A 24,347-nucleotide genomic window follows, 5' to 3' on the forward strand; every position below is an offset into this window, starting at 1 on the left:
ATGCGCAGTGGGGCAGGGCGTATAGAATTATGGGTATGGGCACGTGCACGTGCAAACCCCCCCCCCGCACTCCCCCCATTTTTGGCACGCAAGGGCAAAAAGGTTAGTCATCACTGGTCTAGGATAATCCATTTCCTTCGGGATTCTCTATAAATGCAGTCCCTGTCAGCGTTCTGAGTAACGCATCCAAAGAAATCAGAACTCCAGGGCAGGAATGTTCCACAGAGAACATGTTTATTGGACACATCATATTGGCACACAGGCGGTGAAAACTGACTCTAAAAGTTTCCCGCGGTTACCATGTAATTAAATGAGCAAAAGTTTCCCTCCTCAGGTGTCACAGGTCACATTATTTTTTTAATATAAAGTTTATTGTCATTGTACATATATACACAGTATACCCATACAACGAATTATCCAATCCAATTATCCAATCAAAGCAGTTGGCGGGCTCCGTCGACCACTTCTGCTCCTACTACTACTACTGCCACCTGTTGGGATGATCTTAGTTCCCATGGGAGAGCTCTTTATTTTGTCTACGAGACGGTCTAGCTGTTCCCCCCTCATCCTTCCCCCATAGTGCGTGGCAACTGTGAAGCAGCACAAGATGGCTTCAGCCAGGTTCAATTCAGAGTTGACAGTCCAATCACCATCTGAACAACCTTCCCTGAATCAGGAAGGTGAAACACAGAGCAGCAGTTATCTAAAACTATGGATCCAAGGTGGTCTCTTGAAGAGGAGTTGTACCATCTCCTCTTTTTAAGGCTGGGGGCACTATCCTCAACATACCTCACACCACAGCTTGGAATCAACCAGCGGCGACCTCCCTAGCTGCTTTCATAATTTGAGAACACAGGTTTATCCTCGATTTTCAGAGGCCAGGTCAAAGAAGCTGCAAAAATGAGGATAGATGGAAGCTATCTGGAAGCCTTGAGTTCTCCATCTCTTTTTTTATGGCTTGTTACAATAGTTTATCCCATTAACACAGTCAGCACAGGATCCTCAACCCTAATGCAATGGTGGGATCCTCCTGGTTTAACAACCGGTTTGGTGATCGTGCGATTTGTGCTACGTGCACGTTTCGCGCATGCGCAGCTTGAAGAAACCTTCACTTCCTGGTTTCTTCAGGGGAGTAACACAGCTGATTCGCGTGGCAATCCACTCTACCACGCGAATCAGCTGAGAAGATAAAGGTAGGAAGATAGCGCGGGCGGGCTGATGGGCCCATCTGATTGTCGGGTTGAACCAGTTCGCTCCCAGCTGATCGTCGGAGCTACCAGTTCTCCCGAACCGGTCCGAACTGGTAGAATCCCACCCCTGCCCTAATGTAATATTTTTGTTTATCCTCTTACAGACTGCTGCTTCCTCAAATTTCCATTGAGCTGCAGATCATTTTGCTCAATGTTTGCTCTATTAAAGTTAAACTTGGTGACTGTTGTTCATGTGTTAAGGTCTGTAACCCTCAAATGCTGACCTGGTACTTTTCCTTCCTTCCTTCCTTCCTTCCTTCCTTCCTTCCTTCCTTCCTTCCTTCCTTCCTTCCTTCCTTCCTTCCTTCCTTCCTTCCTTCCTTCCTTCCTTCCTTCCTTCCTCTCTCTTTCTTAGGTACTGCTTATCATCAGTGGGAATCTGAGCTTCCTCAACTGGTTAACCATCGTGCCCAGCATAGCGTGCTTTGATGATGCCTCCTTGGGGATCTTGTTTGGTTCCAGCAAAGGATCTCTGAAGACCCACGTCCTGAAGATTCAAACCGAAGAGGCAGCAGGGAAAGTTGGCCCTTTACAATACGGTGTGTTGTGGGTTTTTTTCTTCTAGGGTCAAAGCAGCACATTTGTCTCTTCTGGGCATATTTTTGAGTATCGTGTCAGGGAAATTCACACAGATGGTTACAGGGTTTTCTTCTGCAACTTAATCCACTTAAAACAGAAAGCAATATGATGTCATCTCGTTTTCTCCTCAGGGAGCTACATCCGCAAAGCTGTGAATGTCGCCTTGGGGGCCCTGATCATCTTCCTCAGCATTCCAGTGGTTCTCAACCTGATTAGTTCCCGGCAAATCATGAACACTTCCTACAACCCCCTCAGGATCGTCAACACGTACGGAGCATTTGGAAGGTAAGACCCTCAATATCTGAAGTGCGCCTGACCTGTGTTCGTGATCTCTCTTTGAGCCTGTACAAACTGTACTTTGTAAGAGGAAAGAGCAGTACCAAAAAATCCATTTACAAACAGGCAAGGACCTTTTCAGGGGAGGAGAACATCTCTGGGTCAACTCGTAAAGCATTCCTGGCCTGATCTTGAGTTGCCATAGGCAGGAGAAAACTGATGGAGCAACACGGCCGCAACCAGAAGCGCATTTCAGACATACCTTTCTCAAGTATGCTCAACTATGCCACAGCCTAGGTTACCAGAACCAGCAGGAGAGGTGTGTTCTCTACAGCCCACAAAAGTGCCCCATTGGAGAATGTGATTTATGACACACCCTGGGAGGAGCGGGGAAACAGGGTCATAGTTGGGATGTAAATTACGTGGGGAAAAGCTGACTCCACTTGGGTATGTGTCGACATGTTGCTCCTAATAAATAACTGGATTTCTTTTGAAACTTGTCTCGAGGCTCATGAATTAATTAGGACATCTGTCAGAACCCTGACACTCTGGTCACAAAAGCATTCCAGGAAGTGCAGTGGAAGAAGCCTTGCCTGGAAAGATGTAAAACATTCCTTCATCATGGGCACTCTTTATTGTCTACAAAGATACAAAGACGAGCGGGTCAAGCTATTTTCCACAGCACCAGAAGGCAAGACGAGAAACAATGGATGGAAACTAACCAAGAAGAGAACCAACCTAGAACTAAGGAGAAATTTCCTAACAGTGAGAACAATTAACCAATGGAACAAACTTGCCTTCAGAAGTTGTGGGTGCTCCATCAATAGAGGCTTTCAAAAAGTGACTGGACAACCATTTGCCAGAAATCATTTAGGGTCTCCTGCTCGAGCAGAGGGTCGGACTAGAGGATCTCTAAGGTCGGACTAGAAGATCTCCAAGGTCCCTAATAGAAGTAACTCTCTATTATTCTGTGTTCTATGTCTTTTGCACAACTCTCTGTTGGGTTGGAAAGATCAGAGTCTGGATCTGGATTCAGCCGTGGCCAGTCATAGACATTCTTCTATCCTAGTCACAGAATCTGAACACCTTAGAGCAGGGATGTCTGTTCTGACCTAGGCTTCCTGAGACAGTAAAAAGCACACGATTAGTCCCCAAAACCCTCTTTTTATTTCAACGGCTGTGAATTCTGTTCATTCCCAGCCCGTAATGAGTCATAAATAGTTTGTAAAGAGTCCAACAGAAGTCTGCCACAGTCCTTTGGGATAAGGCTGATAAGCACCCACCTTTATCTCCCTTGACACGCTGCCAAAGACCTAACTGGCAATTAGCTTTGCAAGGCCACACGGAGCACAGAGTCAAAACGGAGCTTCAGAATTTAAACCGACCGGAATGATCAATATTGCTTCCTGCAAAGGCTCACATGCCTTTGCTCCTCCTTTATGTCTTATGGAAGGGGCCAATAATCTCTAAGCCTTACTCCCCAGTCGTCCCTCTTGTCTTAACTGTTCTTGCCTTTTGGCAGCTCTGCGCATGCGCGCACTGGGAACAGGCTCCTCCTGTTCTTCTGCCTCTTTGATGTCCGACTCTGGAGGCTCCGGAGGCAGCATGTACCTCCCAGATGGTTCTGGCCCCCTCTCTGCTACTGACACAGAGCCCTCGTCTGAGCCTTCCCCAGACTCCAGGACTGGCCCATGTTTCTCCCCAACCTCCTCACTGTCCGACTCTGATGCCAGCTTCGCAGGCCGCCTGCGGACCACAACAGTGTCAAACATAAAGGCCTGTGAGCCAGATCCACCCTGCGATGTGGTCAGATCCGCCCACAGGGCCGTCCTGGAAAATGTAAGGAGCCGGCCCACGTCACTTCAATCCAGTCTACCCAATGCAAAGAGGAAACATGCCAGCAGTTTGGGGAGCAGTGTCAAGCTGGCCACCACCACCCCCCCAGTCAGCCACACCCAGTGAGTGGCGTCATACTGGCCATGCCCACCCAGTCGGCCACACACCCCAGCCCCCCCCCCCCCACCAGGTCAACCACAGCCCTGATGTGGCCCTCAATGAAATTGAGTTTGACACCCCTGTCTTAGAGGTTCCATCCTTCCATCCTAAGGAGGCCAAGTTTGATTCCATCCTCAACCCGGTGACTTGGGGCCATCCTGCCCTCTCAAGACCAGCCTCCCCACCAGAGTTATTGTGGTGGAGCACATCAAAGGGCAGAGCTGTGCCTGCTGCCTTGAGCTCCTGCTCGAAAAGGATCATATAAAACAATCCATCACATATGAACTAAATCTATGCCTTCCTTTTTGCGTAGGAATTCTTTTGACATAGCCAACCAGGCTTCAAGCACGTTTGGCCATTTCTGGCAGACGACGGTCCTGCAGCTTTTAACTTTGGCACTTGCAGCAAAAGCCTCATGCAAAATAATCCCTGATGATTTGTAACCCTGGCTGATCTTTTTAGCAGTCTTCCTACAGTTTTCAGCAGAGGTCCAAAAAAGGCAGAGCAACCGTTTCTCCATGTCGGTTGTAACAGAACAAGAACATGTTTTCTTCAAGCAATTGCTTACAGTTCCTGCCGTTAAGTGATTGCAGTTTTGTTGAGTATGTACGTCTATGGGTCTGAGCCCAGAATTTATGTGGATAAGTGAGTCGTGCGTTAAGTGAATTTTGCCTCCTTTTATGACCTGTCTTTGCCACCATTGTTAAGTGAATCACTGCAGTTGTTAAGTTAGTAACACGGTTGTTAAGTGAATCTGGCTTCCCCATTGGCTGCTTGTCAGAAGGTCGCAAAAAGGGGATCACGTGACCCCAGGGACACTGCGACCGTCATAAATATGAACCAGTGGCCCAGCATCTGAATTTTGGATCATGTGACCATGGGGATGCTGCAACGGTCGTAAGTCTGAAAAGCGGTCATGAGTCGCTTTTTCAGTACCGTTGTAACTTTGAACTGTCACTAAATGAACTGTTGTAAGTTGAGGACTACCTGTAGATAGTTCAGTTCTAATATTTTGTGAAGGCCTTAGGTAATCTTGAGACCTAATAAGGACTCTGCTGGATCATCCCTTCCTGGGATCCCAGAAAGCCTTACTCGTCTCCCCCTAAAGCTGTGTTGTAAAGTTGGACTTCCGTATAGTAATGCTGGCTCAAGGGAAGGGAAGGGGAGGAAGGGAGGGAGGGAGGGAAGGGGAATTACAACAGAGAATAGAACAGGACAGGACAGAAAACACAACAGAATAGAATAGGGCGGGAAGGGACTTTGGAGGTCTTCTAGTCCAACCTCTTGCTCAAGCAGGAGAACCTATATATGTGATGGCGAACCTATGGCACTCATGCCACAGGTGGCACATGTAGCCATATTGGTGGGCATGCAAGCTCAGCTCCAGCGTGCATGCGCGCACTGGCCAGCTGATTTTCGGGCCTTCTGGGCCAACCAGAAGTAGGGAAACAGGCTGTTTCCTGCCTCCAGAGGACCTTGGGGGTGGGGAAGGCTCATTTTTCTCTCTCCCCAGCCTCCAGAGTCTTTCTAGGAGTATGGGGAGGGCGAAAACGGCCTTCCCCACCCCCCGGAGGCCAGAAATGTCCCGTCTGCTAACCCTCCCCAGACTCCTAGAAAGGCTTTGGAGGCTGGGGACAGCAAAAAAACAGGCCTTCCGGTCCCCCCAGAAATTGGCAAGTGGGCCATTTCTGGCCTCCAGAGGGTCTCCCGGGGGATGGAGAAGACCGTTTTTGCCCTCCCCAGACTCCTAGAAAGGCTCTGGAGGCTGAGGAGAGCAAAAAACGGGCCTACTGTGCCATCGCGTGCCAGGAGTGGAGGGAGCGAGGGGGGCGCATGCGTGGGGGCAGGGCACATAGAATTATGGGTGTGGGCAGGCACGCGTGTGATCCCCCCCCAGTCCTGGCACAGAATGGCAAAAAGGTTGGCCATCACTGACCTATACCATTTCAGACCAATGATTGTCCAGTCTCTTCTTAAGAACCTCCAGTGATGGAGCGCCCATGATTTCCGAAGGCAACTTCTGTTCCACTGGTTGATTGTCCTCACTGTTAGGAAGTTTCTCCTTAATTCCAGGTTGTTTCTCTCCTTGATTAGTTTCCATCCGTTGTTTCTTGACCTGCCCTCTGGTGCTTTGGAGAATAATTTGACCCCCCTCTTTTTTGTGGCAGCCCCTCAAATACTGGAATATTTCTGCCCTTGCACTTAACGCATCCCTGGAAGCCACTTGGCCGGATCCTCAAGAGCTTCGAAACATTCACCACCATCTTCTCTCTCGCAGCATAACCAAAGAGAGAACCGAGGTTATAATCCAAGGGACTTCCAGCTCGGATCCCAATGATCCTGCTGCAGTTTGGGAAGAATATGAATTCAAGTGTAAACCAGGGAATCTGCAGAGGCGGCCCTGCCTGATCAGCCCCTACCATTACCGCCTGGATTGGCTCATGTGGTTTGCCGCTTTCCAGGTGAGTATCCCGCTCGAAAACAGTCGGCCCAACTGGGTATCTGGCACTCAGTGGTGAAATTCAAATTTTCTTACTACCGGTTCTGTGGGCGTGGCTTGGTGGGTGTGGTGTGGTATAGCTTGGTGGGCATGGCAGGGCAAGGATACTGCAAAATCTCCATCCCCTCCCCACTCCAGGGGAAGGATATTGCAAAATCTCCATTCCCACCCCTCTCTAGGAGAAGGATATTGCAAAATCCCCATTCCCTTCCCACTCCTGGGTGAAGGATATTGCAAAATCCCCATTCCCACCCCACTCCAAGGGAAGGATATTGCAAAACCTCCATTCCCACCCCACTCCAGGGGAAGGATACTGCAAAATCTCCATTCCCACCCCACTCTGGGGCAAGCCAGAGGTGGCATTTGTCAGTTCTCCGAACTACTCAAATTTTCCACTACCAGTTCTCCAGAACCTGTCAGAACCTGCTGGATTTCACCCCTGCTGGCACTTAAATTAGATTAGCGTCATTTCCCAAGGATCGTGATAAGATTTGTGATCTGATTCCCCTACCCAGGCTGCTCCGGAGAGACATTGTTTGAGCTGTTTAAGGGGCCCATCCAAACAATGCTATCCATCCCAGATGCTGAAGATCTGCCCAGGATAAAAATCTTGTGACTGCAGAGAAAGATTGCAAGGGGTTTAGCTCCTTCTGCAACACATTCACTTGCCTGGCTAGCACAATAGAATAATGAGCAAAGTTAGAACTTTTCCTTTTTTTTTTTTTTTTGTATAGTTTCTCATGTTTCTCTAACTACTGTTTCTCCATTTATTGCATTTCTCTAAGTAGAGACTCTTCAGAGAGGGGAGAGCCTGTGGTCTGTGACAGAAAGCCACTTGAAGAGACTAGAAGCATTTGAAATATAGATTTACAGGCTCCTGTTACATATAGCAATAGTAATAGCACTTAGACTTATATACTTCTTCACAGTGTTTTTGTAGCCCTCTCTAAATGGTTTACAGAGTCAGCCTTTTGCCCCCAACAATCTGGGCCCCCATTTTACCCACCTTGGAAAAATGGAAGGCTGAGTCAACCTTGAGCCTGGTGAGATTTGATCTGCCAAATTGCAGGCAGCCGGCAGTCAGCAGAAGTAGCCTGCAGTACTGCACTCTAACCACTGCGCCACCACGGCTCTTAAGTTGCAGTCTTTTCTTCTTCTTCTTTTTTAAATTGGTTTTAAGTTGCAGTCTTTTCATTCTTCTTCTTTATTATTATTAATCTAATGGTCATTTTTCCAATACAGGTGGGACAATTGAAATGGGTTTATGACACAATAGAATCAATAAAAGAAAATAGAAAAAAAGCACAAGAATTAAAACATAATTTAAAATGCCTAATGACTTCTAGGCTCCATTCAGTAGCATGGTCTGGGGTCTTTGGGGTATTGACAATGAATGACTGAGCCCATCCGATTCTTCCCTGGTTCCTGAAGAGCAACCAAGAAGTATGGGAGAAGCCATTTCCATCCCTCTGTCTGTCTCACAACAGATTGCTTTCAGGAACTCTTCACTGCTTGATATGCAACAGTCCCTTCTGCTGGCAGCTCCTAGGAAAACTTCCTCTTTTGGGACGAGGGCCCAGATTTCCACTGGAAGCAGAAAAAGGAGGCCTTAAAGCCTGTCACGGTTGAATGAGGACTTTTTGAATATTGGCACATCGGAAGTTTTATACACTTGTGGATCCATCTGGATCACCCACTTCCAAAGAGCATTAGGGGGTGGGTGGGAAATGCCATTGCTTAATTTCTATACCAGAAGTGCTTTTAATTGTCTTTTGGGTAACATGCCATTACTTTGCAAAGAAAACATTTCCTAATTTATTATTAGCCAAACATAATAACTCTCTGCGTTTTTATTCTTTTCCAACTCAGCAGAATGTTGGAAAGAAATAATGTGAAGGGGCTTAGGAGTCTTATCGGCAAACGCTCCCAAAATTGAACAGAACAGGAGCCCATTGGAGGAGGGAAGGGGGAGGGGGAGAAGTCAGCAGAAGAAAGGCAGAGTTTGAAAAAGGGAGCAAATCCTGGTTGAGGGCTACAGAGAAAAACTCTGAGCACCTCCAGGGAAGGATGGTTGGACAGGAGTACTCAGAGTACAGCTATTTTGAAGGAATGCAGAATAAAAGAGTTGGAAGGGACCTTGGAGGTCTTTTAGTCCAACCCCCTGCTCAAGCAGGAGACCCTCTACCATTTCAGACAAATGGCTGTCCCATCTCTTCTTGAAAACGTCCAACGATGGTGCACCCACAACTTCTGGAGGCAAGTTGTTTCATTGGTTCATTGATCTCGTTGTATGGAAATTTCTCCATAGTTCTAGGCGGCTTCTCTCTTTGGTTAGTTCCACCAATTTATTGTTCTCAGTGAGGGGTCAGAGGTTGGAAATAATTTGAGCAGTTGGTCTCTGAAGGTCTTCTTTACCTTACTCTTTCATTCTATAAATCCTTCTTTATTTCCCTCCAAAATCCTTGTGGGGAGAGCATTGGAAAAAGGCTCCTCCAAATTTTCCTTCCTTGCTGGGCTTGAAGGGCCCTCGGTCTCAGCTCAATGTCAGGGTTCCAAGTAACACTCCCAACAAAAGAAAACTCCGAGGCTTGAGTTTCCTCAAAGTTACATTTTATTAGAGATGTCATATTGGCACATCTGGGAAAACCCGAATCTGAAAGTTTCCAGGTTTTCTTCACCCAAAGGAAAGTCCAAGTCCCTGCCCAGCACCCATATGTCCATCACATGGTCCAATAATCCACCGTCCAAACTGGAGACACCTCCCAGTCATCCGACTCCATGTGCCAGGGCAATGCGTCCTTGACTCTCTGAGAAAGGAATGTTATTTTGACTACATATCACCCATACTCCATGCAATCCCCCCCTTCCAGTTTCCCACAATAGAAAAATGTGACAGGCCTGAAGGCCCAACTGTAAAAGGTCCCAGGTCCGACACTTCCAGGTCTGACACTCAGGTCACTAATGTGGGAAAGGAACCAGGATTCCACCCTGATATCAACATCAATTAACCAATGGACAATTGACCAGTGGAACTGCTTGTCTTCAGAAATTGTGTGTGCTCCATCACCGGAGGCTTTTAAGGAAAGACTGGACAGCCACTTGTCTGAAATGTATCAGGCCTCCTGCTCGAGCAGGGCATTGGAGTAGAAGACTTCCAAGGTTCCTTCTGTTATTCTATGTTCTGTGGTATATCTCAGATGAGGTGCTGTTCTTTGATGTTGCCTTGTCAGAAGCTGAAGGGTCTTGGGACTGGGGTATCCTCTCCGGATGAGAACCATTCTGATGTCCTCTCAGCGTCTTTGTGTTCTGTTTTGTTTCCAACACCATCTGGGAGTTTCCATCCCAGTAGTTACAAGGATTTTTATTCCTAACATGTGGCACTTCAACAAGGAATAGTGCTGACTTCATAGCGTTTATTTGAGAGAACACGAGGAAAGTTGAATTACTCATTATGATGAATGTTTGAAGTAGCAAGAACTGGCCATAAAAGGCCTTTCAAAAATCTTCACCAAATTTATGGGCAGAGAAATTGGATAGAAAAACTTCTCTAAATTTCTCTGAGGGACGCAGATAGTCTCCAACCATTTCTCAAGGACAGGGCTCAACCTTAGCAGTGACAGTGGCCCTTCGACTGAAAAAGCCCCCTCAGGATTTCAAGAATGCATGGGAAAACCAGGGAGGTTACAGATAGCTGGAGAGAGACATGTGTCTACATGAAAGACCGGACAATAATGCAAATCTTTGCCGTTTTGTCACCCAGTATCAACAACAACCACATTCTGCCTCCATGAGAATTTCTCTGAATTTCAATCCATCAATCAGTCAATCAATCCATAAATCAGAAAAGAGCTGGAAGGGACCTTGGAGGCCTCCCAGTCCAACCCCCTTTTTCTTTTTAAAAAGAAAAAGTTTCCTGAAGAGGAAACTCAAATCCTTTGGCCACCTAAGGAGAAGGAAGGACTCACTGGAGAAGAGCCTAATGCTGGGAACGATGGAGGGCAAAAGAAGAAGGTGACGACAGAGAATGAGGTGGCTTGATGGAGTCACTGAAGCAGTCGGCGTGAGCTTAAATGGACTCCAGAGGATGGTAGAGGAGGATTTACAACCAATCCTTACAACCCTATGACAATACTCTACTTGCCAAATCATAGCCCTGTTTTCAGTGTAGAACTGATACGAAGGAACACTGTTGCTCAACTCGGTTTATGTTGTAAAATTAACATTTTAATGCTTCTGAGGACACCAGGTAGGGGAGGTTTTTCTAGCTGACACATATGTTCTAACCTGTCTATAGGTAATCCTCGACTTACAACCGTTCATTTAGTGACCGTTCAAAGTTACAACGGCACTGAAAAAAGTGACTTATGACGGTTTCTCACACTTACGACCATTGCAGCATTCCCATGGCTACGCAATCAAAATTCAGATGCTTGGCAACTGACTCATATTTATGACTGGGGTCATATCCTGGGGTCCCTTTTGCGACCTTCTGACAAGCGAAGTCAATGGGGGAAGCCAGATTCCCTTAACAATCTGTTACTAGCTTAACAACTGTGGCCAGAAAGATTGCAAAATGGGGCAAAATTCACTTAACAAACGTCTCACTTAGCAACAGAAATGTTGGGGTCAATTGTGGTCGTAAGGCGAGGACTACCTATAATCAATTTATAGCTCCCATCTGTTGTGGTCTGAGGAGCTGGCAGCAGAGTTGGACAGCGATGAGGCTGAGGAAGAACATGGGCCAGTGCTGGAGGCTGGGGAAGGCCCGGATGAGGGCTCTGCGTCGGAGGCAGAGATGGGGCCAGGGCCATCGGGGAGTGATGTGTGGACTTCGGAGCCTCCAGAGGCTGACAGTAGAGAGGCAGAGGAACAGGAGGAGCCTGTTCCTAGTGCACGTATGAGAAGAGCTGTCAGAAGGCAAGAGCAGCTAAAGCAAAGAGGACAACTCAGGAGTAGGGCCAAGAGATGATTGGCCACTCCCATAAGGCTTAAAAGACCAGCAATGGCTCTTGGCCTCTTTGCCGGAAAACAATGTTGAGAGAATTGCTTCGTGTTTGAATGTATTCATTTCTTGTCAGCGTCTTCTGCTTCTGAACTTTTGCCAAGAAAAGCCTTTGGCAGTCTGCCTAATTATTGCCAAGGTCGGTTATAAACTTAAGAATGGTGTTTTGAAGAATTTGCTTTAATTTAGTTTGGACTAGACTCAGAATGAGTTAATTCTCAGCTGTTCTAATCAAGTCTGTTTGTTTTCAAACTGTTTGTATTTAATACTAACTACTTGGACCTGGGTCACAACACCAATTCTAATAAACGCATGAAGGATGGGGGTTGTTTTCTGTATATATTAATACATTGCTTTCATCTTTTATTATTCAGAGGCTTCCAGTTGACATGTTTGACTTAAAATCCATTTCATTTGCATTGTTTCTCAAAATGTGTGTTTTCTCCCCTCTCTTTCTCTGTAAGACCTATGAACAGAACGAATGGGTCATTCACTTAGCCGGAAAACTCTTGGCCAACGAGAAGGAAACTTTGTCTCTTCTGGCCTTCAACCCATTTGAGGACAAGGCACCACCCAAGTAAGTCCAATTTAAGGGGCATCTTTAAAAAAAAAAAAAAAAACAAATAAATGTTTACTAAAAGTTTATTAATAAAGAGTAAAAGAAGCAAAAAATAAAATCAAGGAAAAAGCAAAAGTGCAGAAAGAAAGAATAAAAAGAAATGGAAAGAGAAGCTTCCAGTTTCCTTTGAAGCAAATATAAATAGATTTCTCTTATCTATGATTACAAAAAAGCTCATTCTTTTCTATTATTTTTCTTTTTCTAATCATGAAACCACAAAGCATAAGTGCATTTTTTCCCCATTTTGTGCAAAAAGAGCCTATAAGGGATTTCCAGTCAGCAATAAATATCTTTTTTTCCCCGATCAAACAAGTCAATTCAGCCATTTCCGCAAATTCCATCATCCTGACCAACGATTCCTCCATTGTGAGCCTTGTCAAACCTTTCCATATTTGAGCATATAAACGTGGCACTGACGTTGCTATACTAAAAAAGAAAGTTTCATGACTTGTTTTTTAATTGTCTGTCCACTAATCCCAGAAGAAAAGGCTCTGGTTTCAGTTGTACTTTAACCTTTAAAATCTTCAAAATTAATCTATGTGTTTGTATCCAAAATTTGGGTTTGTTTTTTTTTTAATGTTCAACAAACAAAATCTCCCTTCATGCTGTTCACTTTTCCAACAAAAATTCAAAGTACTTCATTCATTCTAGACTCTCCTTGTTCAGCTTCCATCCATTATTCCTTGTCTGGCCTTCAGGTGCTTTGGAAAATAGCTTGACCCACTCCTCTCTGTGGCAGCCTCTCAAATATTGGAAGATGCTATCATTTTTTTTTTAATTTGATTGATATGCCGCCCTTCTCCGGAGACTCAGGGCGGCTTACAATGTGTTAAGCAATAGCCTTCATACTTTTGTATATTTATACAAAGTCAGCTTATTGCCCCCACAATCTGGGTCCTCAATTTACCTACCTTAGAAAGGATGGAAGGCTTGAGCCTGGGGGAGATTCGAACTTGCAGTAATTGCAGGCAGCTGAATGTTAATAACAGGCTATTAGTCTGCTGCGCTATCATGTCTCCCCTGGTCCTTCTCTTCACTAGACTAGCCCTGCCCAGTTCTTGCACACATGTTCCCACACCAAATGAAGACTTGCAAAGGAGGGAATCACGTTTGCGGGACTGAATTTGTTCCCCAATACTTTTCCCTCTTGGGCCTGGCGTTTCATAAAGCTCGTGTGGGTTCTCTGACAGTTAATCTTGAGAAGAATTAAAGAGTTGGAGAGCAAAGTTGACTGGGATCCTTTGGACACTTAAAAATGAAATGAGATTGCGGTGTGGGTTATTGCTGCCGTGCAAGTGCAGTAAAACAGAAAATGAAAAGCAGATGACTGGCTCGCTTCTGTAAAAAGGAAAAAAGGTTAAAACATGAGGTCATGGGTGGGAGTAATCTAATTGAGTGTGAAACTTGACTTGGGCAAAGGGACATTTGCAAAACATCCGGGCACAAAACTTTAGGTCTGGCTCAAGGTTTCATAAAGCATTTAGTCCTCATAAATCTTAAAAGAGGCCTGGCTTGGGCTGCAAGAATTAATAAGCGATTTAGCCGCATGGTGGGTGTAAGCTTTTGCTCAAGTGTGAAAGGACAATTAAATCTTCAGAAATCCTGGGCGCTCCATCATTGGGTGTTTTAAAGAAGTGACTAGAGAGTCACTTGTCTGAAATGATATAGGTTCTCCTGCTTGAGCAGGGGGTTGGACTAGAAGACCTCCAAGGTCCCTTCCAACTCTGTTATTCTATTCTATTCTATTCTATTCTATTCTATTCTATTCTAATTCTAATTCTAATTCTAATTCTAATTCTATTTTATATTCTATTCTATTCTATATTCTCTAACCTTTTTTTCCTCGGGTGCCAAAAGCGCGTATGTGAGTTCCCACACCCATAATGAAATGCCTCCCTGCACATCCCGCCCTGCCCCCTGCACATGCATGTGCAACCCCCCCCCTGTGCTGCCCCTCCTCCCTGTGGAGGCGTCGCGATCCCCCCCCCCCGCACCGCATTTTGGGCCTAGCAGGCCTCCCTGAAGCCTCCAGGAAGGCAAAAATGGCCTCCGCAGGCCCTCTGGAGCCGGAAATGGTCCGTTTCCAGACTTCCAGTATTTTCGGGAGGCCCGTTTTTTGCCCTCCGGAGGCTTTCCTGGAGCCTCCAGGAGGGCGAAAACAGCCTTCCCCGGTCCTCTGGAGGCTGGGAATGGCCTGTTTCAGGACTTCCAGGAGGCCTGTTTTTCGCCCTCCCAGAGCCTCCGCGCGAGCCCTGTACTTTCCTGGCATCCAAAACAGGCCACATGGAGACTCCTGGGAGGAGCAGGGTGGCATGGGCATGCATGCGCATCTCCCACATATGCGGCTGAGACCCGAAATTCAGCTGGACAGTGGGAGGCGTGCGCATATGCCAGGGGTGGCTTCTACTTACCTTTACTACCGGTTCACAATGTGAGCGCACACGGGATCGTCAATTATGATGTCTGGGCGGGTGAGCGGAGCCTCCCACCATTTTTACTACCGGTTTTAAAGAACCGGACAGAACCGGGAGCAACCCACCTCTGGCACATGCATGTTGGAGCCAACCTAGGGCGGCGGCTTGCATGCCCGCAGAAATGGTTCTGTGTGCCACAGGTGGCACACGTGCCATAGGTTTGCCATCACAGTTCTATTCTAATTCTAATTCTAATTCTATTCTATTCTATTTTTCAACTAGGAAAAAAAACCCAGGTTGGCTTCTCACCCCACCATTGCCAAATGTAGCTTGCAGTGCAGCAGTGTCTGTTCCCAGGCCTTGGAGGAATTGTCTAAGGCAGTGGCCCCAACCTTTGGGCACCAGGGACCAATTACACGGAGAGAGTTTTTTTTGCGCACTGGAAGGGATTTGCTTTTTCACGCTGCCTGCATCCCGCGGATGGGGCTTCGCTTGTTTGCATGGCCCGGTTTCTGGCATGCTGCAGCCCAGTGCCAGTCCATGGACCAGGGGTTGGGGATCCCTGGTCTAAGGGGGCCCTTCACTTGGAAGTCTTCCATGCCCATTTGGTTGAGATGTGTGTCAGGGTTCCGAGTAACGCATGCAAAGAATTGAGGGATCTCCTCAATGTCAAGACGGCTCTTGATATTGAAATTGCTGCCTACGGGAAACTCCTTGAGGGTTGTTGTGACCAAGGCCCAAGTAGTGATTACCAAACACAATTCAGGCCTCAACAAACTAATTTTATTAAAACAGCTGAGAATGAATTCATTCTCAGCTTAGTCCAAAACAAAATTCTTAATAACCGGTCCGTCGGCCTTATCACCAACCTTTGATGTCTTTGGCAGTCTGCCAAAGGCTTTTCTTGGCAAAACCCCCACAAAGTTCAAGAGACAAATAGCACTGGAGTCAATGTTGTTTTTCTACAAAGAACCCAAAGACTCGTTGCTGCTCTTTTAAGCCTTATGGGAGGGGCCAATCATCTTCTGGCCTTTCTCCCAGCCTTTGCTTTAGCTGCTCTTGCCTTCTGGTAGCTCTGCGCATGCATGCACTAGGAACAGGCTCCTCCTGTTCCTCTGCCTCTTTGCTGTCCGCCTCTGGAGGCTCCGGAGTCCGTGCATCGCTCCCAGATGGCCCTGGCCCCATCTCTGCCTCCAATGCAGAGCCCTCATCCGGGCCTTCCCCTGACTCCAGGACTGGCCCATGTTCTTCCTCAGCCTCCTCACTGTCCAACTCCGCTGCTAGCTCTGCAGGCTGCTGGCAGACCACAACAAGGGTGAAGAAACAAGATTCAGTGCCATTTCTGGAAGCTCCACCATGAAATCCATGGCAATCTCTTCCCATGGACCGGTTGGATCGGCTACTTGTTGGAGGAGTCTCTTTTTCATAGTAGCACAAACTGCACAACTTTTGACGTTGCTTCTTCACAAATCCTTCTTCATCCTCGACTAAATAACTCAGGGTTCTTGGAAGCCACCATTTTCCTAGCATGGCATGTGAAGGCCACTATGTTAAATCAGGATATGGATTATTGGGCTTCATGCAGCCCCCCCCCCTCCCCATGCTTTGCAAACTCCCATTTAGAGGACCAGTTTGGTCTAGTGGTTCGGGCCTCAGACTACTAGAAACAGGAGACTGGGAGTTCTAGTTCCTCCTGAGGCATCACACCCAGTTAGGTGACCTTGGGCCAGCCGCTTTCTCTCAGCCCTAGGAAGAGACGGCGACAAAGCACTTCTGAAATCTTGCCAAGAACATTGCAGGAACTTGTCCAGGCAGCTGCAAGAGTCAAAGAACCGATTCTAACACACGGAAAAAGAGATGCTGCCTCGTTTCGGGTTTAGCGTGTTGTATGTGTCACCAACTACAAATTGCCCTGTGCAGCTTGATCCTTCTTGACAATGGCAGAGGCTTCCTAGCAGGGGTGAAATCTACTTACCTTCCCTACCGGTTCGGAAGTGCATGCGCCGCGCACGTCACATGCATGCCCAAACCCTCTGCGCATGTGCAAACCCTTCTGTGCATGCGCAGAGGGTAAAAAACAGGTTACTTCCTGGTTAAAACCAGGAAGTAATGATGACCGGACAGGTGGGTGGAGCCCTGCGCTGCCATCGCTTCCGGTTCTCCGAACCGGTAGCATTTCACCCCTGCTTCCTTGGCTCACACTCCTCCTACTGTTATTTCATCAAAAAAGCCCCAACTCGTAGGGAAACATTTTACCCACCCTGCTTGTCTCCCAACACAGACACAGACACTCCCGTGTCTGTGTGTGTCTCTGTGTGTGCGTGCATGCTTGTCTTTTCCCTCCAAAAACATCCCAACTGTTCCAGAGAGAGAGAGAGAGAGAGAGACAGCTGCCTCCCTCCACCACCGTTTTCACCTGTCTGGAAGGTTTAGCCTCCAGCCACAACAGCTTAGAGATGTTGCCTCTTTGCAAGCCTTCCCAGTTGGAAGATGTCACTGTGGGCTGACGCCTGGGGGCGGGGGGCATCTTTGCAGTGCAGCTGTCCCAGCCTGGAGGAGGAAGCGCGGGAATGTCCAGGCTGAGAGAATAGACGGTTTTGGCAGCGAGAAAGCGAACCTGCTCCTCCATGACAGAAAGGATTCAGGAGGCTGCAAAAGCAGGCTCCATGGGGAACAATACCTTTCCCTTTCCCTTTTCCTTCTCCCTTTTTTCTTTTCCTTTCCCTTTTCCTTCTCCCTTTTTTCTTTTCCTTTTCCTTCTTTTCCTTTTCCTTTTCCTTTTCCTTCTTTTTCTTTCCCTTTTCCCTTTTTTCTTTTCCTTTCCCTTTTCCTTCTCCCTTTTTTTCTTTTCCTTTTCCTTCTTTTCCTTTTCCTTTTCCTTCTTTTTCTTTCCCTTTTCCCTTTTTTCTTTCCTTTCCCTTTTCCTTCTCCCTTTTTTTCTTTTCCTTTTCCTTCTCCCCTTTTTCTTTTCCTTTTCCTTCTTTTCCTTTTCCTTCTTTTCCTTTTCCTTCTCCTTCTCCCTTTTTTCTTTTCCTTTTCCTTTTCCTTCTCCCTTTTTTCTTTTCCTTTTCCTTCTTTTCCTTTTCCTTTTCCTTCCTTTTCTTTTTCTTTTCCTTCTTTTCCTTTTCCTTCTCCTTCTCCCTTTTTCTTTTCCTTTTCCTTCTTTTCCTTTTCCTTCTTTTCCTTTTCCTTCTCCTTCTCCCTTTTTTCTTTTCCTTTTCCTTTTCCTTCTCCCTTTTTTCTTTTCCTTTTCCTTCTTTTCCTTTTCCTTCTTTTCCTTTTCCTTCTTTTTCTTTTTCTTTTCCTTCTTTTCCTTTTCCTTCTCCCTTTTTTTCTTTTCCTTTTCCTTTTCCTTCTTCTCCTCCTCCTTCTTCCAGATACAGATTAACAGTTGGAAGGGACCTTGCTGGTCATCTAGTTCAACCCCCTGCCCAAGCAGGAGACCCTACATCTGCCTGTACCTAGGATCGAACTCACAACCTCCTGATTCTTCTTCCTCCTCCTCCTCCTCCTCCTCCTCCTCCTCCTCCTTTCAGATTGGGCGAGACCTGGCTCAAAAACAGTAACAATGAGAGGGACCTTGGAGTCCTAGGGGATGATCACTTGAATATGAGCCAGCGGTGTGGAGCACCCACCAAAAAAGCTAATACAATCCTGGGCTGTATAAACAGAGGCATAGAATCACAATCATGTGAAGTATTAGCACCGCTTTATAAAACCTTAGTAAGGCCACACCTGGAATACCGCAACCAATTTTGGTCACCATACTACAAAAAAGATGTTGAGACTTTGGAAAAAGTTCAGAGAAGAGCAACTAAGAGGATCAAAGGCCTGGGGACTAAAGCATATGAAGAACAGTTGCAAGATTTGGGTTTGGCTAGTCTAAAGAAAAGAAGAATTGGGGGTGACATGATAGCAGTCTTCCAGTATTTGAGGGGCTGCCACAAAGAAGAGGGGGTCAAGCTATTCTCCAAAGCACTAGAAGGCAAAACAAGAAACAATGGATGGAAGCTAATCAAGGACAGAAGCAACCTGGAATTGAGGAGAAACTTCCTAACAGTGAGGACAATTAACCAGTGGAACAGCTGGCCTCCAGAAATTGTGAGCACTCCATCACTGGAGGTTTTTAAGAAGAGTCTAGACAATCACTTGTCTGAAATAGTATAGGTTTTCCTGCTTGAGCAGGGGGCTGGACTAGAAGACCTCCAAGGTCCCTTCCTATTCTATTCCAATTCTATTCTACTCTATTCTACTCTACTCTCTTCTCATCTATCCTATCCTATCCTATTTCTATATTTTCTTCAGAGATGTCCACAGAAGTAAAAAAAAAAAAAAAAAGGCACAATACAGGTAGTTGAAGTTCTCAACCTATGACCATAATTGAGCCCAAAATTTCTGTTGTTAAGTGAATTTTGCACCATTTCTTGCCACAGTTGTTAAGTGAGTCACTACAGTTGTTAAATTAGTAGCATGGTTGTTAAGTGAAACTGGCTTCCCTGTGGACTTTGCTTGTCAGAGATGCAAAAGGGGGACGACACTGCAACTGTCATAAATATGAGTCAGTTGCCAAGCGTCTGAATTTGATCACAATTTTCATGGGGATGTTGCAACAGTCATAAGCGTGAAAAGTGGTCATAACTCACTGTTTTAGTGTTGTAACTTTGAGCAATCACTAAACAAACTTTTCATAATTCAAGAACTACCTGCATTATCTCTAATTTGCCCCCACCATCTATGGGACAAGTCGAGTGGTGCGGTGTCCTAGAGGTGGAGCTCTCGCCACACAATCAGGAGGCTGTGAGTTCAATCCTAGGAAGAGGCAATTATTGGATTAGAATACAGGCATGGTTAGAGGAAATGTTGCACCAACGTATATAGAGTTAAAACCAGAGGCATTTTTATTGGGTATATTACCGGAGAAATATAGCAAAGAAGATACATATTTGATTATTCATATAATAACAGCAGCAAGAATTGTATTTTCACAAAAGTGGAAGACAGAAAAAATCCCATCAGAAGGGGAGGTAATAAAGAAAATTTTAGAATATGCAGAAATGAATAGGTTAACATTGAGAATAAAAGATAAAGAGGAATCAGTGTATTTCAAGACATGGGGATGGTTTTATGAATGGTTAGAAAAGAAATATGAATAAAAGATTATAGAGAAATAAATTAGATAAGATATAAGTAAATGAGAGAGAAGACATAAAAGAAATAGAAACCCAGAAGACACCTGTGTAAATGGAAAATGGAAAAGGGGGGTGGAAAAAGAAAGAAAAAGTTATTATATAAATGTACATTTATGATGATATGTGTGAATTTAGTAAAATGAAAAAGTAATTGAAAAGAAAGTAAAAATCAGGACTGCTCGAATACCACTTTGGAAAATATTAAATAAAAAATGAATGCAACAATGAAGAGAGAATGGAAAGGGATAGAGAAGAGGAGAGAGGAAGGAGAGAGAGGGAAAGAAGAAAGGGAAAAGGAGAGGAAGAAAGAGAGGGGAAACGAGTAGGAAAGAAGGTTAGAAGGGAGGAAGGTGTGGGGGAAAGGAAGGGGAAAGAGAGGAGGAGAAGGAGAGGAGGAAAGAAAGAAAGTAGAAGAGTAGATGGAAGTAGGGAGGGAAAGGAAAGAGAGGAGAGGGAGAAGAAAGATTGTTGTAAAAGAAGGGAGATGAAATGGTAGAAAAGCAACCCCGAATATACTTAAATTGTTTTAGGATGAAGATTTTATTAGTATGAAAGTTAAAAGAAAATATGTATGTTAGATAAGAAATTACATTTAAGATACAGTTATGAGGGAAAAAAATAAAAAACTTAAAAAAAAATCCTAGGAAGAGGCAGCTATTTCTCTCTCTGGGCAAAATGAGAATATATCTGCTGAACAAAACTCTGCATTGGCGACAGGAAGGGCATCCGGCCAGTAAACTTTCTGTTAGCACCATTCAGTTGCCCAGACTCCACCTCGCAAGGGATTATGGGGTCATTAAAAGAAGATGATCTACGGGGCAGGGCAGGTTGAATTCTTCCTCCAAGGACCGATCCTGTAAAAGCAGAGAGCCCAGTGTGTCTTGCCCTGTTTGGCACCAATTGCTGGAGAAAATACAGGAGGAACTCCCTAAGTGGCTCAGTGGCTAAGACGCTGAGCTTGTCGATCAGAAAGGTTGGTGCTTCGAATCCCTCGTATAGGTCTGCATGAGCAGAGGGGGTTGGACTAGATGACCTCCAAGGTCCCTTCCATCTCTGTTACTCTTAAGGCGGGAAGAGGAGCAGACTTTGGTTCTCATTGCAACGTTTCTGCTTCTTGCAGGTGGGTTCGGGGAGAGCATTTCAGGTACAAGTTCAGCCAGCCAGGTGGACAGCACGCCCGGCAGCAGAAATGGTGGATCCGTAAGAGGCTTGGACCTTACTTCCCACCCGTCAACCTTAAAGGACTGAAGAAGTTTTTCAAGGCTCGAAACTGGCCAGACCCAAAGCAGAATTGAGCCAACCCCGCTGGAGATCCAGAATGACACACACACACACTCCCATTTTGTCTTCGGCTTCCTCCTTTGGGTTGTGTGAATTCTCTTCTCTGTTCTCGATACTTCACAGCAGGGCAATCCCCAGCACTCTCTAAAGCCCACCAGGCCAGGGATAAAAACATTGGGGGTTTTTTTCTACCTTTAGGGGAGTTGAGGCCAAAATGAATGCTCAAAGCATTACTTGGAAATGAATGGAAAAAATTGAAAATTGTGTCCATGAGTAGGCTCCAGCATCTCCTACCCCAGTGATGGCTAACCTTTTTGCCGTTGGGTGCCAGGAGCGGGGGGTGGGGGGGTTAGGTGAGACCGGAAGTTGGCAAACGGGCTATTTTCGGCCTCCGGAGGGTGGGTGGGGAAGGCCGTTTTTGCCCTCCCCAGGCTCCTAGAAAGGCTCTGGACACTGGGGGGAGAGAAAAACGGGCCTTTCCCCCCCCCCCCCCCAAGGTCCTCCGGATGCAGGAAACAGCCTGTTTCCATACTTCTAGTGGGCCCAGAAGACCCAAAAATCAGCTGGTGTGCCGGAGCTCAGCTCGCGTGCCCACCAATATGGCTACGTGTGCCATTTATGGAACGCATGCCATAGGTTCGCCATCACGGTCCTACCCTCTGGATTAGCCTAACAGAAGGGACCATCTTTCCAAAGATCAGCCAGGCGTAGACACACAAAATGCAATAACTAGATGTGTCAACGAGCCCTGAATGTTAGCAAAATTAGCAAGATAAAGGGAGGTAACCTTTGTGATGAGAGGGAGAGCAGGTCTTTCAGAAGATGGAGGATTTTTCTTTAAAAAGACATGGAATTAATCTGACATCTGTCTAGGGCAGTTGAATGTTTCATTTGAGAGCTGGGGTAAATTACACACTGAAATTGTCATCTTAGACGTACCGTTTAAATGAAAGTAAGTGCTGCCAAAGACCCAACAACTTATTCCCCTCTTACCAACTTTTGGAAGAATGAGATCTTGCCCCCCCTCCACCTTATAAAAATTAGGTTGCAGAAACCTGGCTTCAGGGATCCCCAAGGCCGTTGGTTCAACAGGTTTCTGCCTGAAGTCAGCTTCAGTAGGTCAGTGAAAAGCCATCATCAAACCCTTCATACAAAGTCGTAGATGCAAAATTGAAATTCAATGCAAAAAAAGCTAAAACCTCATGAGATTTCACGGGGTTGCGCTAAAGGTCTAGTGAGGTGTTGCTCAGGGATTTTGGCCAAGCTACTTTGCACACAGTGACAAGAGAAATTTAAAAATCCTGTTAAGGTAGACTTTAATTTCATTTTTAGGTCCTTGGGCGCCACCTAGTGTTGATTTGGTTATATCAGCAGGACAGTAATTGCCATTAGGAGGGTGAGGAGATATTTCTTCTCTTCCCCCTCCTTTCCTTCTCTTATTTTTTCCCTCTTGATACCTTTCCCCTCTTTCTCCAGAATAACCTCTGGGGAAGCGAGGCAGCTCCCACCAAAATCCTGAATCGATCCCTTGCAAAAGGCAACTTAAATCCAGTTGAGGGTTGCTGGTTGACCAATGAATGCTTGGTTTGTGAGTACGTTTTGCCCACAACCCACTGGGGGATTTGTTAATATTTTTATTTGGCATCTGCTTATATTTGAGCATAATACAAGACCAATTCTTGGGAAACTTAAGACAAACCAACTTTTTTAAAAAATTCTTCATTCAAGAACAGGCAGCATTAAAATAAAATACACCCTCTTAATGTCCAGAGTTCAAATTCACAGAAAATGCTTTTTAAAAACCTTCTACTTTTAACTTACTGCTCACCAGTAGTCAAAATTAGAAGGAATTTGTCCCAAGAACTATGTACATTCTACCTATTATGTATTTGTAGATCTAATGGGGTATCTGCTTCTCCTTACAAGGGGACTAATAGAACACAAGGACCAATCCCACGTAAAATCTTCCTATCCAGAAAACCTGTTTCCCATGAAAAAAAAAAAGTTATCATTCTTTTCTAATAAAATTTCCCTCTGATTAATATACCGTAAACTTTATTAAACTGAAAACAAGCGAGAAGGTCAGCTCTGTAAGACGTCTAATTAAAGCTATTTGTCTTCATTGCTTCATTGAAATTGCAGGCAGGAAATTCTATCTACAGGAATGAAGAAGAATGGATGGCAATTAATTAGCCAGTGACTTCTGATCCACGCAACTTCCAACTTCAAGAGAATTAAATCCACAAAGACTTTCTCTTTTATAGTCCTGTTTGTGAGGGGTTATTTTTACATTAAAAATGAAGGGTGGTCTCCTCCTCCTCCCCCCATGCCAGGGTCCACTTAAAGGGCCTTTTGTTTGATTCATTTTGCTAATTCGGTGTTCATTCCACAGAGCCATTTTCAGATCATGTCACTCCAGAGCAGGGTTTTTCCAGCTGGAATAGTCAAAGGAAATGCTGTTGGATCAAACATTTCCAAATGTGCCAGGGTCCTATCTGCGGTGTTTGTGGGGAGGGGGAGTGTTGATGGGTGAGTGGGCAGAATCTAGCACAAGGATCTGGAGAAAGTACTCCGTCAACAGAGATGCCCTGAAATTATTCAAGTTGGGAAGGCTAAACGTGAATGTTTCCTCTGCTGCAACTTGGCCCAAATTAAGCAAGTTGTATTTTCATACTTTTGCTCACCTTTCCTTTCCTCTCTGTAAATTTAAGATAGTGCAATAATCCAAGGATCTCATCCATGGAAGAACAGATTAACATATAGGCCACCCAACCAAACAGAGGAAGTAGATGAACTTTTTGCTAGTCAGCTAACTAAGGTATGTAAGAAGCACATCACAATAGTAATGGGGGATTTTAACTATCCTGACATCAACTGGGAGACAAACTGCACCAAGTGGAAGATCCAACAGACTCCTAACAAACCTAGCAGACAACTTTGTTTCCCAAAAAGTAGAGAAGGGAACAAGGGGATCAGCCATATTGGACTTAATTCTCACTAACAGAAACGAAATGATAGAAGGTGTTGAAGCTACAGGAACTTTGGGGACAAGTGATCACGCAATATTGGAATTCAACATTATGGAAACACAGGTAGTAGAACAAAGTCAAACTAGAGTCTTGGACTTTAAGAGAGCTAACTTCAATAAATTTAGAGAGAGCTTGAGAAGGATTCCATGGATGAGAATCCTCAAGGGGAAAACAACTTAAGAAGCTTGGGAAATTTTGAAAAGTGAGATGATA

At 45.4% G+C, this 24,347-nt stretch overlaps 1 protein-coding gene across 1 annotated transcript in view; it reads left to right on the forward strand.

Moving 5' to 3' along the window:
• The window catches only part of LMF1 (lipase maturation factor 1), a 149,170-nt gene extending 127,820 nt beyond the window's left edge, over positions 1–21,350 (forward strand). Inside the window, exons 7-11 of the mRNA XM_070955091.1 lie at positions 1,606–1,789; positions 1,961–2,114; positions 6,379–6,562; positions 12,067–12,179; positions 20,945–21,350. Of these exons, the coding sequence (XP_070811192.1) occupies positions 1,606–1,789; positions 1,961–2,114; positions 6,379–6,562; positions 12,067–12,179; positions 20,945–21,119 (810 nt within the window). The 3' untranslated portion in view covers positions 21,120–21,350. The remainder of the gene's footprint in view (positions 1–1,605; positions 1,790–1,960; positions 2,115–6,378; positions 6,563–12,066; positions 12,180–20,944) is intronic.
• Positions 21,351–24,347: the final 2,997 nt, after the last annotated feature.

Source organism: Pituophis catenifer, unplaced genomic scaffold (genome assembly GCF_029215685.1).
Source record: "Pituophis catenifer annectens isolate HBS135680 unplaced genomic scaffold, rPitCat1.0.hap2 SCAF_16, whole genome shotgun sequence".
Lineage (NCBI taxonomy): Eukaryota > Metazoa > Chordata > Lepidosauria > Squamata > Colubridae > Pituophis > Pituophis catenifer.